Source organism: Prenolepis imparis, unplaced genomic scaffold (assembly GCF_030444845.1).
Source record: "Prenolepis imparis isolate NDT839.2.m4 unplaced genomic scaffold, iyPreImpa1.0 SCAF_5, whole genome shotgun sequence".
Lineage (NCBI taxonomy): Eukaryota > Metazoa > Arthropoda > Insecta > Hymenoptera > Formicidae > Prenolepis > Prenolepis imparis.
Window position 1 is genome coordinate 17,216,271 of NW_028141163.1, and position 16,197 is coordinate 17,232,467.

The following is a 16,197-nucleotide window of genomic DNA, read 5'->3' on the forward strand; positions in this document are numbered from 1 at the left end:
TTTTTTTTAATAGGTAATATTTAAATAAATTAGTATCCTTAAGACATTTATACTCTAAATTATTTTTTGTTTTATATATTTATCTTATATTTTTGCATATATTTTTAGTGTTTTAGATATAGTGATATATTTTAGATATAGTGATATATCGCACTTATTGTCCAAATTAATTTTACAATTAAGAAATCAATATTAAATGCTAAAAAAACTGCATTCTTCTTGATAATTTTGCAATCGTATGAATAGAAAACATTACATAGAAAGCACATGCAGCAAAGAAACTGATTTTAAAAAGCTGCATCTACAAACTTTCTTATTTTACCTGGAATTTTAAACGAAAAATATCTGGAAAATCAGGGAATTCTCAGGGAAATTTTTTACAAAATTTGAGTAGACATCTTGTTATAATTCATTCTTATTAAAAATTATTTTAAAATAATTTATTCTCTATTCTTTATTATTTTAATATTATTTTAATATAATTTATTGTATATTTATTTCAATATAATCCATAATATTAATATATTATATTAATTAATTACTTTATTTAATTAATAAAATATATAATATTAATATAATCAATAATTATTTATCTATAGCACCCATTACAACGGAACAACCACGTACACCGTGTAGTCCATCACCGTGTGGCGCCAACGCCGTGTGCAACGAACGGAACGGCGTCGGATCTTGCACGTGTTTATCGCAGTACTTCGGCGATCCTTACATCGCCTGCAGACCCGAATGCGTGACGAACGCCGACTGCGATCGCAGCAAGGCCTGTCTGAACAACAAGTGTATCAATCCGTGCCCAGGTACCTGCGGTCAGGATGCCACTTGTCGGGTGGTTAATCACGCCCCGATGTGTTCCTGCCTGCCGGGTTACACCGGCGACCCGGTGAACGGCTGCACCGTCGTCGATCTGGCGACCCCGTTACCGTCGCCGATCGATCCATGCGATCCATCACCGTGTGGACCCAACAGCAACTGCCGAATTCAGAACGGACACGCAGTATGTCTGTGCCAGCCAGGATTCTCCGGCATCCCGCCGACCTGTCGACCGGGATGCATCATCAGCTCCGAGTGTTCGCAGAACAAGGCGTGCATCCACAACAAGTGCGCGGACCCGTGTCCCGGTTCCTGCGGACAGAACACGAATTGCCTCACGGTGAATCATAATCCCATCTGCAGCTGCGCCACCGGCTACTCCGGCGATCCCTTCGTGCACTGCGTCAGGATCAGCACCACGTCGCCGTTGCCAAAGGGAGAGGGAGATCCGTGCTCGCCGAATCCATGCGGTTCCAACTCGCAGTGCAAAGTAATTGGCTTGTATCCGGCATGCTCCTGCTTGCAGAACTACATCGGCCGACCGCCTAACTGCAGACCGGAGTGCACCGATAACTCGGAATGCTTCAACACCGCGGCGTGCATCAATCAGAGGTGTAAGAATCCCTGTCCCGGCGCTTGCGGCGAACTCGCTAGGTGCACAGTGCAGAATCACATTGCGATCTGTACCTGTCCGGAAGGATACGAAGGCGAGCCTTCCGTGCGCTGCGTCCTGGCGCTTCCGCCAGGTGAGTAGAAATTTGAATATCCGAAAAAATAAATTAAATTGTTAAGTAGGACTCGTTTAAGTAAATGCGTATGATACATTTTACAGCGACTGACACGCCCGTGTCTAATCCGTGCTCGCCGAATCCTTGCGGTCCTAATGCGCAGTGTCGTGAGAGAAACGGAGCAGGCGCTTGCGGATGTCCACCGGACCTGATCGGCGATCCTTACGACATTGTCAAGGGATGCCACAGGGAATGCGAGACAAATAATGACTGCGCACCGCAGCTGGCGTGTGTCGGCTTTAAGTGCACGGATCCGTGTCCCAATACGTGCGGAACGTTGTCTATATGCAATGTACAAGCGCACGTTCCTGTCTGTCTCTGCCCTCCAGGATACACGGGAGATCCATACTTTGCTTGCGAAATCAAGGAAATGACAAGTATGTTTTAAATATTATATAATAACAGGGTGTATACTCTCGGGAAAAATCTTGAAAACCTGGTATTCTCAGGAAATTTTGTTTTACCTTGAAAAATCAGGGAATTCTCATGAAATTTGATTGGGATTCAGGGAATTTTTCAGGCACTTATTGTCCAAATTAATTTTACAATTAATAAATCAATATTAATGCTAGAAAAACTGCACACTTGATAACTTTGGAATTGTATGAATAGAAAACATTAGAAAGCGCATGCAGCAAAGAAACTTATTTTTAAAAGCTGCATCTACAAATTTTCTTATTTTACTTGGAATTTTAAACGAAAATGTCTGGAAAATTAGGGAATTCTCAGGGAAATTTTTTACGAAATTTGAGTAGACACTCTGAATAATAAAAAAATATTACATTAATGAAATATTAATTAGTATGCTTAATATTATCTCGCCCAATACTTTATCATTAATATATTATTATATTAATGATAAAGAAAAAAATTATATTAATGAATTAATATAATCATCAAAAATTGCAATCAATTATTTTTAAATAATTCAATCAATATGATTTAAAGTTTCGTGCGGAAATTATATGATATCGTTCCTTTTCAGAAACATTAGAACCATGTTCTCCGTCACCTTGTGGACCAAACAGTAAATGCAGAGTCGTTAATGGTCAAGCCGTGTGCAGCTGTTTGCCAGAGTATACAGGCATCCCGCCATCGTGCAGACCGGAATGCATCGTTAATGCTGAATGTCCACCACATCTGGCATGTGTGAATAAGAAATGCGCGGATCCTTGCCCGAATACCTGTGGATTGAGAGCGCAGTGTACCACGAAAAATCACAATCCGATTTGCACTTGCCCTGCCGGCTTCACAGGAGATCCTTTCACTTTGTGCTCGCCACACGGTAAGCATTATACATATTTTGTTTTGTATTTTTGAGAATTAATATTAAAAAAAATATCCTTGAAATTATTTTTTCATATTAATGCATGCGCGAACAAATTAATCATGTAAGTTTTTTCTTAGACAAAGCTATATAATTACGATTATTTTTTATTTCAGTTCCTAGCGAATACCCGATAACCGAGCGGCCACCATCGTGCACCCCGTCGCCTTGCGGTCCGAACTCTTTGTGTCAAATAATATCCGGAAATCCTGCGTGCTCCTGCCTGCCTAATTACATTGGCGTACCGCCACAATGTCGACCAGAATGCATTTTGAGCTCCGAGTGCAAGAGTCACCTCGCGTGCGTCAATCAGAGATGTACGGATCCGTGTCCGGGATCGTGCGGAATAAACGCTCAATGTCACGTATTGAATCACGTGCCAGTTTGCACGTGCATGGAAGGATTCACCGGGGATCCATTTACGCAATGCAGCATTATTCCGCCAGGTAATAAATAAAGTGTAAAATAAATATATAAATGTATTATTTAGTTTGTAAAAAATTAATGCAGACAAATTACTCCTGGAAAAGAAGGAGTTAAGAATCTGTATAAAATATATACGATAAAAATTAAATTTTATATAATTATCGGTAAGGGAATATCTTTTATTGTGACGCTATAACAATGTTGCTCTACGAAATACTCATGATTAAGCAATTTGTCTTTAATAAATGTTTCGTCTTTATAGTTACAGAACCTCCGATCACGGATCCTTGTGCTCTATCTCCGTGTGGTCCGAACGCCGTATGCGATAACGGTGAATGTAAATGCTTGCCGGAATATATCGGTAATCCTTACGAAGCTTGTCGTCCCGAATGCATTCTCAATTCCGAATGTCCTCGCGACAAAACTTGCCTGAGGAATAAATGCAAGGATCCATGTTCTGGAATATGCGGTCAGAATGCGCGATGCGACGTTGTGAATCACATTCCTGTCTGCTCTTGTCCATCCGGATACGTGGGCGATCCATTCGTCAACTGTCGTGTTCAACCTACAGGTATATAAAAAATGTTTTGCAGTCGCTCTTCTTTTTTATCCAAAAAAAACTTTATTCTCGAATTTTTGAATTAAAATTGCTTTGCAAAATTAATTTTTATTTACTTCCGCTACAGTGCCGGAGTCTCGAAGGGATCCCTGCACCCCCTCGCCTTGCGGACCGAACAGTCAATGCCGTAATATCGAGGATCACGCCGTGTGCTCCTGTCTCCAAGGCTACCTCGGTTCTCCGCCATCCTGCAGACCGGAATGTCTCGTTAGTTCTGAATGTCCGCCAACGCGGGCTTGCGTAAACAGGAAGTGCACAGACCCCTGTCTGGGTTCCTGCGGTTTGAACGCGAGATGCGAAGTGATCAACCATTCGCCGATATGCAGCTGTCTGCCCGGACAGACGGGAGATCCGTTCAAGAGTTGTTACGACATCCCACGTAAGAAAAATCAATGCTTTTCTAAAACAAATAATATTAATCTTGTAATAAGATACAATTTTTAAAAATGACAAGACTTTATTTCTTCAATCATTATTAATATCATGTGCAAGAGCTGCTTACAGTAGTTCTTGATGAAGCGCGAATTGAAGCGACAGATACAAACTGTTGTATTGACGTTTCAGTTCCACCGGAGCCTAAGGATCATGGCGATCCTTGCATTCCTTCGCCATGCGGTCCGAATGCACTCTGTAAGAACGCGAACGGACAACCGTCATGTTCATGTCTGCCTACGTACATCGGCATCCCGCCATCGTGTCGACCGGAGTGTTTGATCAACCCCGACTGTCCTCCGGAAAAGTCTTGTATAAATATGAAGTGTAAGGATCCCTGCCCGGGATCCTGTGGAGACAACGCCGAGTGCAAAATAGTGAATCACGCAGTGACTTGTTCCTGTAAGAATGGATATACCGGCAATCCGTTTGTGCAATGTGTACTGGAAGGTACATATGTTTATTCTTTTTACATCAAAACACTTTATCAATGCTTCTTAAATTTTTTTCTCTCTGCATGAAATTATTCTCGTATTGCTGTCTTACTTAATTTAATTGATTTTCCCATTTCTTAGAGGAAACGATAAATCCGTGCGAGCCTTCGCCATGCGGAGCCAACGCGATCTGTCAGCAGCGAGACAACGCGGGCGCTTGCATATGTATCGACGATTATTACGGAAATCCTTACGAGGGCTGTCAACCGGAATGCGTTCTCAGCGCGGATTGTCCCACGAACAAGGCTTGCATTCGCAACAAGTGCAAGGATCCTTGTCCAGGAGTGTGCGGCGTACGGGCGCAGTGTTCGGTCATCAATCACATCCCCACGTGTACCTGCGAGCCTGGATACATCGGGGATCCGTTTACGATTTGCACTCTTCAACCGGAAATTGATACGGAGCCCACCGTCAAGGACGCGTGCTCGCCGACACCCTGCGGACCGAACAGCTTGTGCCGAGCCGTAAACAATCAAGCCGTGTGCACGTGCCAAGAGTCTTTCGTAGGCGTTTCGCCGAATTGCAAGCCGGAATGCGTCGTCAATTCCGAGTGTCCGCAGAACAGAGCGTGTTATAAGCACAAGTGCACGGATCCGTGCCCGGGTACTTGCGGAGTCGAGGCCAATTGCCGTGTCATTAATCACAATCCGCTCTGCAGCTGTCCGCAGGGAAAGACGGGCGATCCTTTCTTCAGATGTTTCCCCGAACCTGGTAATTGTCGATTCTTTTAATTGATTGTGTAATAAATTACACTTTCTTCGCATATTTTTGTATACATTTATATATAGTTAAATATAATATAAATATAATATAATAAATATAATATAAATATAATATAAATAATATAAATAATTAAATAATATAAATTATTTTTTACACAGTTGTGCCGCTGCCACCGATGGATCCTTGTTTCCCCAGTCCATGCGGCCTTTATGCGGAGTGTAAAGTTGTCAACGATCAAGCCGCGTGTACCTGCTTGAAAAATTACATAGGGATACCACCCAATTGCCGCGCGGAATGCGTAGTTAATACAGATTGCTCGTTGGATCAAGCTTGCATCTCGGAAAAATGTCGCGACCCTTGCATCGGCTCTTGCGGTCAGAATGCCGATTGTCGAGTTCAGAATCATATACCGGTTTGCTTGTGTCAACCTGGTTATTCTGGCGACCCCTTCACTTTGTGCACAGTAATTAAAGGTGTGTATATTTTTATTATATAAATTTTTAAAAATTTAGTTTTGTATGTATTAAAGATTATAATTTTTTTAATAAAAAATATCTAAATTACACAGAAAGATATATATGTTATGATTTTTTTTTATCAATATGTATGTAAACATGGAGAATTAATGTTACAGAACAACCAAAGGTTCCTCAAGATTTGTGCAACCCTTCGCCTTGTGGACCTAATGCGGTGTGCAACGAAGGTGTATGCACCTGTTTGGCCAACTATTTCGGAGATGCGTATTCTTATTGTCGACCGGAATGCACAATGAATTCTGATTGTCCTCGCATCAAAACGTGTATCAATCAAAACTGTGTGGATCCTTGCCCAGGCACATGCGGTCGCGACGCACGTTGCGACGTTGTTAATCACGTCCCAATGTGCAGTTGTCCACCTGGTTACACCGGAAATCCGTTCCTTTTGTGCCGACCACATATTCCAGATGGTAAGTTTAAAATATTTTTAAATATTTTAATAATATATAATATAATAATATATAATATGATATTATATATTTATATAATATTATATAATATATTTTTAAATATTTAACTATTAAATATACAAAATATTTTTGGTTTACTTATTTCTTATCATCTTTTAAAATTATATTTAAATGACACGAAAATAACACTCGCGTTTTATTTTTTCATGTTTGGAATCAATCATTGTAACTCGTGACAAACATTGTATTTGCAGAGGCCATTAAACAGCCTTGCACACCTTCGCCTTGTGGGCCAAACAGCATCTGCAAAGTTATAAATGATCATGCCGTGTGTTCTTGCCAACCTGGTTTAATCGGCAGTCCACCCGCCTGCAAACCAGAATGTATTGTCAGCGCCGACTGTCCGTTGACACACGCGTGTCTGAACAATAAATGTCAAGATCCGTGTCCAGGAACATGCGGACAGAACACAAATTGTCAAGTGGTCAATCATAATCCAATATGCAGTTGCTCCGAATCTTACACAGGCGATCCTTTCAGCATATGTTATCCGCAACCAAGTAAATAATTTAGATTCCTTTTTATCGTGAACTTTTCAATAAATTTAATATTTTGTGAAATTTATTAATTACATTTTTTATTCTAATTGCTAAATATTTTTTATTAGCTAAAAGATTTTAAATTTTCAATTAATATATCAACGATGCAAATTATATTCAAAAATCCACATTTTTATTGCTTGAAAGTCAGTTCTCATTTTCTGGCATACAACGTAGGCAATTATATTTTTGAATAATCGTAAAATTTTGATCGTTCTAATATTAAAAATGCAAAATGAGTTTTTTCACTTGAATACTCGTTTACAGAGACACCACCTGCGCCGATGAACCCGTGTCTGCCGTCGCCCTGTGGTCCGAATGCGGAGTGTCAAGTGAGGGGCGAGAGTCCCGCGTGCTCTTGCATCGAAAATTACGTCGGTTTGCCACCGAATTGCAGGCCGGAGTGCACCATCAATCCCGAGTGTCCGCCGCAATCGGCGTGTTTGCAACAAAAGTGTCGCGATCCGTGTGTCGGTCTGTGCGGTCTGAACGCTCAGTGCTCCGTAGTGAATCACCATGCGGTTTGTGCGTGCACCGCCGGATACACCGGGAATCCATTCAGCGCTTGCGAACGAGTACCAGAGGGTGAGTACGCGTCGCTGTATCTTTTACTCTCGTTTACAATCCTTCCCGCAAATGTCGCCGCTTGCATGTGGGCGTGAGCAGGTAAGTGCTGTTGCTCCTCGTATAATCGTGACTAATGGTAATAAAAAATCAAGACGGTAACTCGAGAGTTTTCTGTCAAGTTATTGTTGGTCAGTTGAAGATGTTGCAATTTGTTAAACTATTAAGAGATTTTCCAATGTGTCACTTCAAATATGATTTACGGAATGCTTGATACGAAGATTATATAATTTTAAAAATAATTTGATGTAAGCCGTCCTGTCCCATTATTGTTATTAGACACTTATGTGCTTGCATAGTTTTAGAAAAAAGCGCATTTGAATCAAAAGGTGATCTTAACAAGAATTATCGTACAAGATTAATGCGTGCGACAGTAGTACACAGTCGTAAGAGGATTACATAACAAAAAGATGACAATAAGTTACGTGTGAGGTGGTGGGGCCTATGGACATTAGGCTCTTAATTGCACTCATCCCTGATTAAAAGTCAATAACAATGGAACACGTGTCCCGAGTCCCTGCGATTAATAGGAGAAACAAAATGCGGCACGCACTCATCCCCATGCCTGAGCGTACTGACCCAAAACCTAACGCAGGACAGCAATAACCAGGATAAATAATTATGAAAAATGGTGGCGGGGCCCATATATTATTTATATGGGCTCTTGACTGCACTCACTCCTAATAGGCACTGAGCAACTAAAAAACAAATCGATAGAATATCACAATCCCTGCGATTAATTATGGAAATGTTTTGCTGCACCGGCCTGTGTCAAAGCGAATTACAGCCCCATTCCCATATATGAGCACTTTGACCCTTGACATATGCTGTGAATCTCCCAAGAATCATGCTGCACATATAATTCTCGATAAGATAAGAAATGCTATGACAAAGAACGCAATTTCCTAACTAAAGAAATCGTTTAACAAACTCGACATAAAAGAATACCGCCTATTATAGTGTAGAGCCCAAGAATAGCCATCCCGTTCCTGGAAAAATAATACAATAAGTTGCCACAGACCCTAACACAGTTTTATCGCCAATTGTGTCCCGCACCTTGTAATTAACTCGATTAATTGATGCGATTAAAAATTAAACACGATGCTAATGAAATACGTCGCCTACTAAAACCGATAGATATAAAATATTTGTCGACGATGATACCTTATATTAAAACCACGCAAAGCTATATACATCGCATTATCATACGAAGCTTCTTGCTTATTAGGAACTCGATTTAATCGAGAGAGCGAAGAGAGAATAATGAAAGCGAGAGAGATGAGACGAGAGCCAAAGAATCCCTACCTCAGCACCAGCTTTGAAATAGAATGCGTTGCATGTTTTTTTTTTTTAAATTTAAACGAATATTCTTCTCTTTCTCCATCAGATACGACCCTAGATATTAGAAAACCATGCGAGCCTTCTCCTTGCGGTCTAAATGCCATCTGCCGCGAAAACAATGGCGTTGGCTCGTGCACCTGTCTACCGGATTATCAAGGTGATCCCTATGAAGAATGCAAGCCCGAATGCACGCAAAATTCTGACTGTCTGACGAGAATGGCGTGCGTGAGCTTAAAATGCAGAGACCCTTGCCCAGGAACTTGCGGAGTGAATGCCCAATGCCAATCGGTTAATCATCTGCCAATCTGTACTTGCATTCCCGGATATACCGGCAATCCGTTCACCCACTGTTCCCCAATAATTGAAGACTGTAAGCTTTATTTCCACATCAGATATTTCGTTGTCAAAGTTTTGTTCCAAGTAGCCGTAGAATGTTTGTGTAGAATTGTCAAATTATATTGGAACAGGGTGTATACTCCCGGGAAAAACCTTGAAAACCTGGTATTCTCAGGGAATTTTGTTTTACCTTGAAAAATCAGGGAATTCTCATGGAATTTGATTGGGATTCAGGGAATTAAAAAAAAATTGCTCTTTTGATAATTTTACTCTTAGTTAATACTTAAGAAACATATGTCTAACATCTTTGCAATATTTAAGTTTTTATTAAAATTTTATGCGATTTTTTTATTGACGATCTATTTCAGTTTCATAAAAAATTGTTCAATTTTTTAAAAGGTAATATATTTAAAAAAATCACTTATTTATTTAATAAATACATAATAATTTTATAAATAACTAATTTAAATAAATTAATATTCCTTAACAGGTTTATAATAAATAATTTTTTGTTTTCTATTTTTATTTTATATTATACTCTTGCATATATTTTTAGTGTTTAGATATAATGATATATCGCACTTTGTTATTGTCCAAATTAATTTTACAATTAATAAATCAAATGCTAGAGAAACTGCATTCTTGATAATCGTATGAATAAAAAACATTAAAAAGCGTATACAATAAGGAACTTTTACAAAGCTGCATCTACAATTTTTTTTATTTTACCTGAAATTTTAAACGAAAATACCGGGAAGATCAGGGAATTCTCAGGGAATTTGTTTACAAAATTTGAGTATACACCCTGTGGAAACATTTAAATGAATTATGGTTTCTCAAATTTTAACTAAAAGAAATTTTCAATTTTGCTCTAATTATATATTATTATTGTATTGACATATATAAGGCATGTTTTTAATTAATAATTATAAATATTTATGTTTATCATAATTTTTAATATAAATCAGAATTTTTATTGTGTTTCTTTATTTATAATTTCTGATTTATATTAAGCATTACAATAAACATTAATATTGAAAATTATTTCTAAATATAATTATTAATTAAAGCCATAGTTTTTTTTATTTCATTAATGAGATATTGGTGTGTAAAATAATTTATAGAAAATAACTTGTGCGTACACTTTTCTCCATGCAGCCTTGCCAGAAACAAATCCGTGCAGCCCGTCTCCCTGTGGACCTAATAGTAAGTGCCGAGATATAAACGGCCTTGCCGTTTGCTCTTGTCTCCCGAATTTTGTCGGCAGCCCCCCGAACTGTCGTGCCGAATGCGTGGTAAACAGCCAATGTTCTCCGGATCTTGCTTGCATCAATCAGAAATGTACGTCGCCCTGCCCGGACCCGTGTGGAATAAACACCCAGTGCAAAGTGATCAATCACAGCCCCATCTGCGTCTGCAATCTCGGTTTTACCGGGGATCCTTTTATGAGATGTTTCCCCGCCCCACGTAAGAATTTTGCCTCTTTCATCAGCTTCATTCGTTCATGCCATAAAATCATGGTCATCCTCAATCTCTTACAAATACTTGACTCAATCATGGCTTTATTTTTTCCAAAATTGATTGATGTTACTATAAGATTGTTACTTTCCCGACTCAATTTGACGTAACACCGTAATATCGTCAATCAATTATTGCAATTCTGTTATCATATGCAATATATAATAATTATGTACAGGATGTCTCAAGTCCTGCAACAATAAAATATTTCGAAAACAAAGGCTTTTTGAAAAAATGTTTCAAATAAAAGTTGTAGCGCTTTAAATAGTAATGTTAGTGTAACTATAAATAACTTTGTTAAGGCCAAAATTTACTTTGAAATTGTTAAATGGAAACCTCTATTTTTGATTGCACATTTGTGTAGCTTATCTTTTCAAAACACTATAATAAAGTATTTTTTCATTCAGTGCTTTTCGAATTATAATGCTTGAAGTTTACAGTATTATGACATAAAATACAAAATATCTTGTAAAATATTTAATTTTTGATAATCTTTACCTTAATAAATAATTAAACCTTAATAAATAATTAAACAAATCAATTAGTGTAAAGAAAACGCATAGTTATTTTTGAAGAAAATGTGTACAATTTGCAACATATTTTTTCTTAAAAACAATTATGCGTTTTCTTTACACCAATTGATTGGTTTCATTATTCGATGCATAAAATATTAAGGTAAGATTACCAAAAATTAAATGTTTTACAAGATATTTTGTATTTTATGTCAAAATACTGCATCTTTCAAGCCTCATAACTCGAAAAGTACTTTATTATGGCGGAAAAAACTTTATTATAGTGTTTTGAAAAACTCTTAAGATGAGCTACGTTGATATCTAATCAAAAATAGGTGTTTCCATTAAAAAATTTCAAAGTAAATACATGGTCTTAACAATATTATTTATAGTCACACTAACATTACTATTTAATGTACTTAAAGCCCTACAACTTTTATTTGAAACATTTTTCTCAAAAAACCTTTCGAGATATTTAACTGTTGCACAACTTTTGGAACATCCTGTATATCGTGCGATGTAATCTTCATTAATCATAATTTTTTCACAAACGCAATTCATTATTGCTGAGCTCGAGATCTCTGGAACGAACGGTGTGTAGTTTATTACACGCCTCTGTCATTATTAAATTTCAGAACCGCTAGATTTTCCTGTAGCCCCCATAGATCCGTGTCTGCCGTCTCCATGCGGTATGTTCGCGGAATGCAGGAATATTGGTGGCACAGCATCGTGCTCCTGCTTTGCCTCCTACAAAGGATCACCGCCGAATTGTCGTCCTGAATGTCGCGTGAATTCCGAGTGCCCGATGAATCTTGCCTGCGGCAACGAGAAATGCAGGGATCCCTGTTTAGGCTCTTGCAGCATCACTTCTTTGTGTACAGTCTATAATCATGTACCCGTGTGCACTTGTCCCGAAGGATATACCGGTGATCCATTCAGTAACTGTTATCCTCGACCGATTACAAGTAAGAAGCCCCTTTCATTCAAAATTGCGAAAAATTGATCTCGAAGGAAAATCTCGCGAATTATAACGCATTTCTTAAAACCTCCTGTATGTATAAATTTGACTCTGAATATATTAAGGACTGTATATATTTTTATTTTATTTTATACATCTGAGTTAAACATGAATATAATATTAATTCAATGTCTGGAGTTGTATGGAAAGAAATTAACGCGTTATACTTTGTATGATTTTATTTCGAGCTACCATAAAATTTAGTTCAATATTCTTCTTTCTCTTATAGCATCACCGATAGTTACCGATCCTTGTGATTTGAATCCTTGTGGTCCAAATGCACGATGCAACAATGGCATCTGCATATGTCTGCCCGAGTATCAGGGTGACCCTTACATAGGCTGCCGCCCCGAGTGTGTCACGAATACCGATTGTGCCCTCGATCGTGCATGCATTCGTAATAAATGCATGGATCCCTGTCCGGGCACCTGTGGTCAAAATGCATTATGCTCCGTGTATAATCACGTACCTATGTGCACCTGTCCGGCTGGAATGGCTGGCAATGCCTTTGTTCAATGTTCCATTCTCGCAGGTATATAAATATTAATCGATTAATCTATAATTTCTATAATCCTACATAAGCATTTTTCATTAGACTCAATATCCTTTAATATTTAATATTACCTTTTTAAAGTAGAAATGTTCAATTAATGTTAAACAATTTGTCAATCATCTTCGGGAACAAAGTGAATAAGATTATCATCTCGAATCTAGATATTCCGAAGGGAAATCCCTGCTCACCCTCGCCCTGCGGACCCAACAGTATTTGCCGAGAAAACAACGGGCAACCGGTGTGCTCGTGTGTTGCTGGATTCCTTGGCGTTCCGCCAGCATGCAGACCTGAATGCACTGTCAGTTCGGACTGTCCTCTGACAGAAGCTTGCAGCAATCAAAAGTGCATAAATCCATGCCTCGGTGCATGTGGAATCCGAGCTACGTGTCAAGTGATCAATCACAATCCTATCTGTAGTTGTGGAGAACTCACCGGAGATCCATTTATTCGATGCGTTCCACGACGTAAGAGCCTGACTTTCTTGAAAGAATTACAAAATCTTAGTGAAAATATATTGGAAATATATTTCTTCAATGAGTTTATTAAAGACAAGATTGATTTTATTAGTTTAAAAAATATTCCATTGGAATTTAGAAGAACTTTATTATAAATCTTTTGTTTCACACACACCGTACATATTTAATCTAACATCTTAAGGCTCCTGGGTCCTCATCGCGACCATATTACAGAGTGTATACTCCCGGGAAAAACTTTGAAAACCTGGTATTCTCAGGGAATTTTGTTTTACCTTGAAAAATAAGGAAATTCTCATGGAATTTGATTGAGATTCAAGGAATTTTTAAAAGAAATTGCCCTTTTGATTATTTTACTCTTATTTAACACTTAAGAAACATATCTTTGCAATATTTAAGTTTTTTTAAATGTGATTTTTTTTAATTAAAGATCTATTTTTCAAGATATTAAGATCTTATGTAAGTTTCATAGAAAATTGTTCAATTTGTTTTAATAGGTAATATTTAAATAAATTAGTACTCCTTATTTATTTAATAAATAAATAAATAATAACTTAATAAATAATTTATTTATACTAAAATTATACTAAAATTATTTTTTGTTTTATATATTTATCTTATATTTTTGCATATATTTTTAGTGTTTAGATATAGTTATATATCGCACTTATTGTCCAAATTAATTTTATAATTAAGAAATCAATATTAAATGCTAGAAAAACTGCATTCTTGATAACTTTGGAATCGTATGAATAGAAAACATTATATAGAAAGCACATGCAGCAAAGAAACTTATTTTAAAAAGTTGCAGCTACAAATTTTCTTATTTTACCTGGAATTTTAAACGAAAATATCTGGAAGATCAGGAAATTCTCAGGGAAATTTTTTACAAAATTTGAGTAGACACTCTGTATTAGATTGTGACGTCAGAGGCGAGAAAGCACACGCTGAAAATTCTTAGACGTCATTTTTAAATGAAAAGATATTTCGATGAAACACTATTTCAAATGGCTTTAGCACACCTTTAAAATACTTCGAAAACTATTCTTTTCCCTTGACAGTCAATCAACAGCTGTAAATGATTGTAATATGAGGCTCTGACGTCACACAATTCCAACATGGTTGGCGAGAAGCCAGGAGCCTTAATTCGTATATTTCGATCGAAACATTCGTAATCTCGTCTATTTAACTTTTGACAATGATTCTCTTTTTCCTATTAGCACCCGAACCTGTTCTACAAACAAACCCTTGTGTGCCATCTCCTTGTGGAGCGAACGCCGAGTGTAGGGTTGCAGGAGAATCTCCTACATGCTCGTGTCTACCTGAATTCCTAGGTTCACCTCCGTATTGTAGACCGGAGTGCATTAGCAACAGTGAATGTCCCTCACATTTGGCATGTATGAATAAGAAATGCAGGGGCCCTTGCGAAGGTTCGTGTGGAACCAATGCCGAGTGTCGTGTGGTGAGCCATACACCCATGTGCGTTTGTCCTAGCGATTTCACCGGCGATCCCTTCACGCAGTGTACAATAAAACCACGTAAGCATCGATTTTAAAACATAAAATAATCTTTACATTCAAGGAAAGCATAAAAAATTCGCTAATTAGTTTTCGAATTTTAATTGATTATTATAGAACACAGTATTTTGATTCTTATATTATTTTCAGCCACAACTTTCTCGTTGTCACCTTGTAAACCATCACCTTGTGGTTTTAACGCCATTTGTAAGGAACAGCATGGTGTTGGATCCTGTTCTTGTTTACCAGATTATGTCGGCAATCCTTACGAAGGATGCCGGCCAGAATGCGTTGTCGATACAGATTGCATATTCACTCTTGCATGTATACAATCGAAATGCAAAGATCCGTGTCCTGGTGCTTGCGGACAGTTTGCCGAATGTCAAGTTATCAATCATCGACCTTCTTGCACATGTATTTCCGGTTACAGCGGCAATCCCTTCCAATATTGCAATATAATTCGCGATATCGGTACGAATATTTTCTTAAATATTAATACCTCAAGCTTCATTTATTTTAATATTCTCTTTCTTTTTATATTCTTGTTATATCCATCTTAAATTTTTTATTTTATACATGTTTGAAAAGCAAAATAATTTTTTTAAAAATTATTTCTTTATTTTTAAGTTTAATTCTTAAATTTAATTTGTTAAAAATGAAGAACTTAACATATATATAATTAGATTCATTATGAGATACATCTATCTATCTATTATTTTAGTTGAGACTCCGATAAATGTTTGCAATCCATCGCCTTGCGGACCCAATAGCCAATGTCGTGTGAATAACAATCAAGCAGTCTGTTCTTGCCTTCCGGTTTTCATCGGAAGTCCACCTGCGTGTCGTCCCGAATGCGTGACAAGTTCGGATTGTCCGCTCGCACTTGCTTGCATGAATCAAAAATGCCAAGATCCCTGCCTTGGTTCTTGCGGTAAACATTCAAATTGCAGGATCATAAAACATAATCCAATTTGCTCCTGCAAGAACGGCTATACCGGGGATCCATTTACCGTTTGCTTCCAAACACCTGGTATGAACTTTAAGTTTTGTCTAATGTTTTTTCATTTGATCGATACAATCTGAATTATTCTTTTTTTCCTGAACAATTACGCTCGGATTTCGA

General features: G+C 37.7%; 1 protein-coding gene across 5 annotated transcripts in view; it reads left to right on the forward strand.

Annotated features, from left to right (window-relative positions):
• Positions 1-16,197, forward strand: part of Dpy (fibrillin-like protein dumpy) — a 119,844-nt gene that overhangs the window by 64,737 nt on the left and 38,910 nt on the right. For 4 of the 5 annotated variants that reach the window (XM_083037675.1, XM_083037679.1, XM_083037677.1 and 1 more), the window contains 20 exons: positions 600-1,574; positions 1,661-1,993; positions 2,602-2,901; positions 3,060-3,389; positions 3,632-3,940; positions 4,056-4,367; positions 4,553-4,870; positions 4,996-5,625; positions 5,796-6,110; positions 6,272-6,583; positions 6,838-7,143; positions 7,450-7,767; positions 9,194-9,517; positions 10,642-10,950; positions 12,149-12,478; positions 12,761-13,063; positions 13,246-13,548; positions 14,778-15,095; positions 15,225-15,545; positions 15,796-16,104. In XM_083037675.1, the coding sequence (XP_082893801.1) occupies positions 600-1,574; positions 1,661-1,993; positions 2,602-2,901; positions 3,060-3,389; positions 3,632-3,940; positions 4,056-4,367; positions 4,553-4,870; positions 4,996-5,625; positions 5,796-6,110; positions 6,272-6,583; positions 6,838-7,143; positions 7,450-7,767; positions 9,194-9,517; positions 10,642-10,950; positions 12,149-12,478; positions 12,761-13,063; positions 13,246-13,548; positions 14,778-15,095; positions 15,225-15,545; positions 15,796-16,104 (7,275 nt within the window). The remainder of the gene's footprint in view (positions 1-599; positions 1,575-1,660; positions 1,994-2,601; positions 2,902-3,059; positions 3,390-3,631; positions 3,941-4,055; positions 4,368-4,552; positions 4,871-4,995; positions 5,626-5,795; positions 6,111-6,271; positions 6,584-6,837; positions 7,144-7,449; positions 7,768-9,193; positions 9,518-10,641; positions 10,951-12,148; positions 12,479-12,760; positions 13,064-13,245; positions 13,549-14,777; positions 15,096-15,224; positions 15,546-15,795; positions 16,105-16,197) is intronic. The other variant, XM_083037678.1, reaches the window with a different exon arrangement.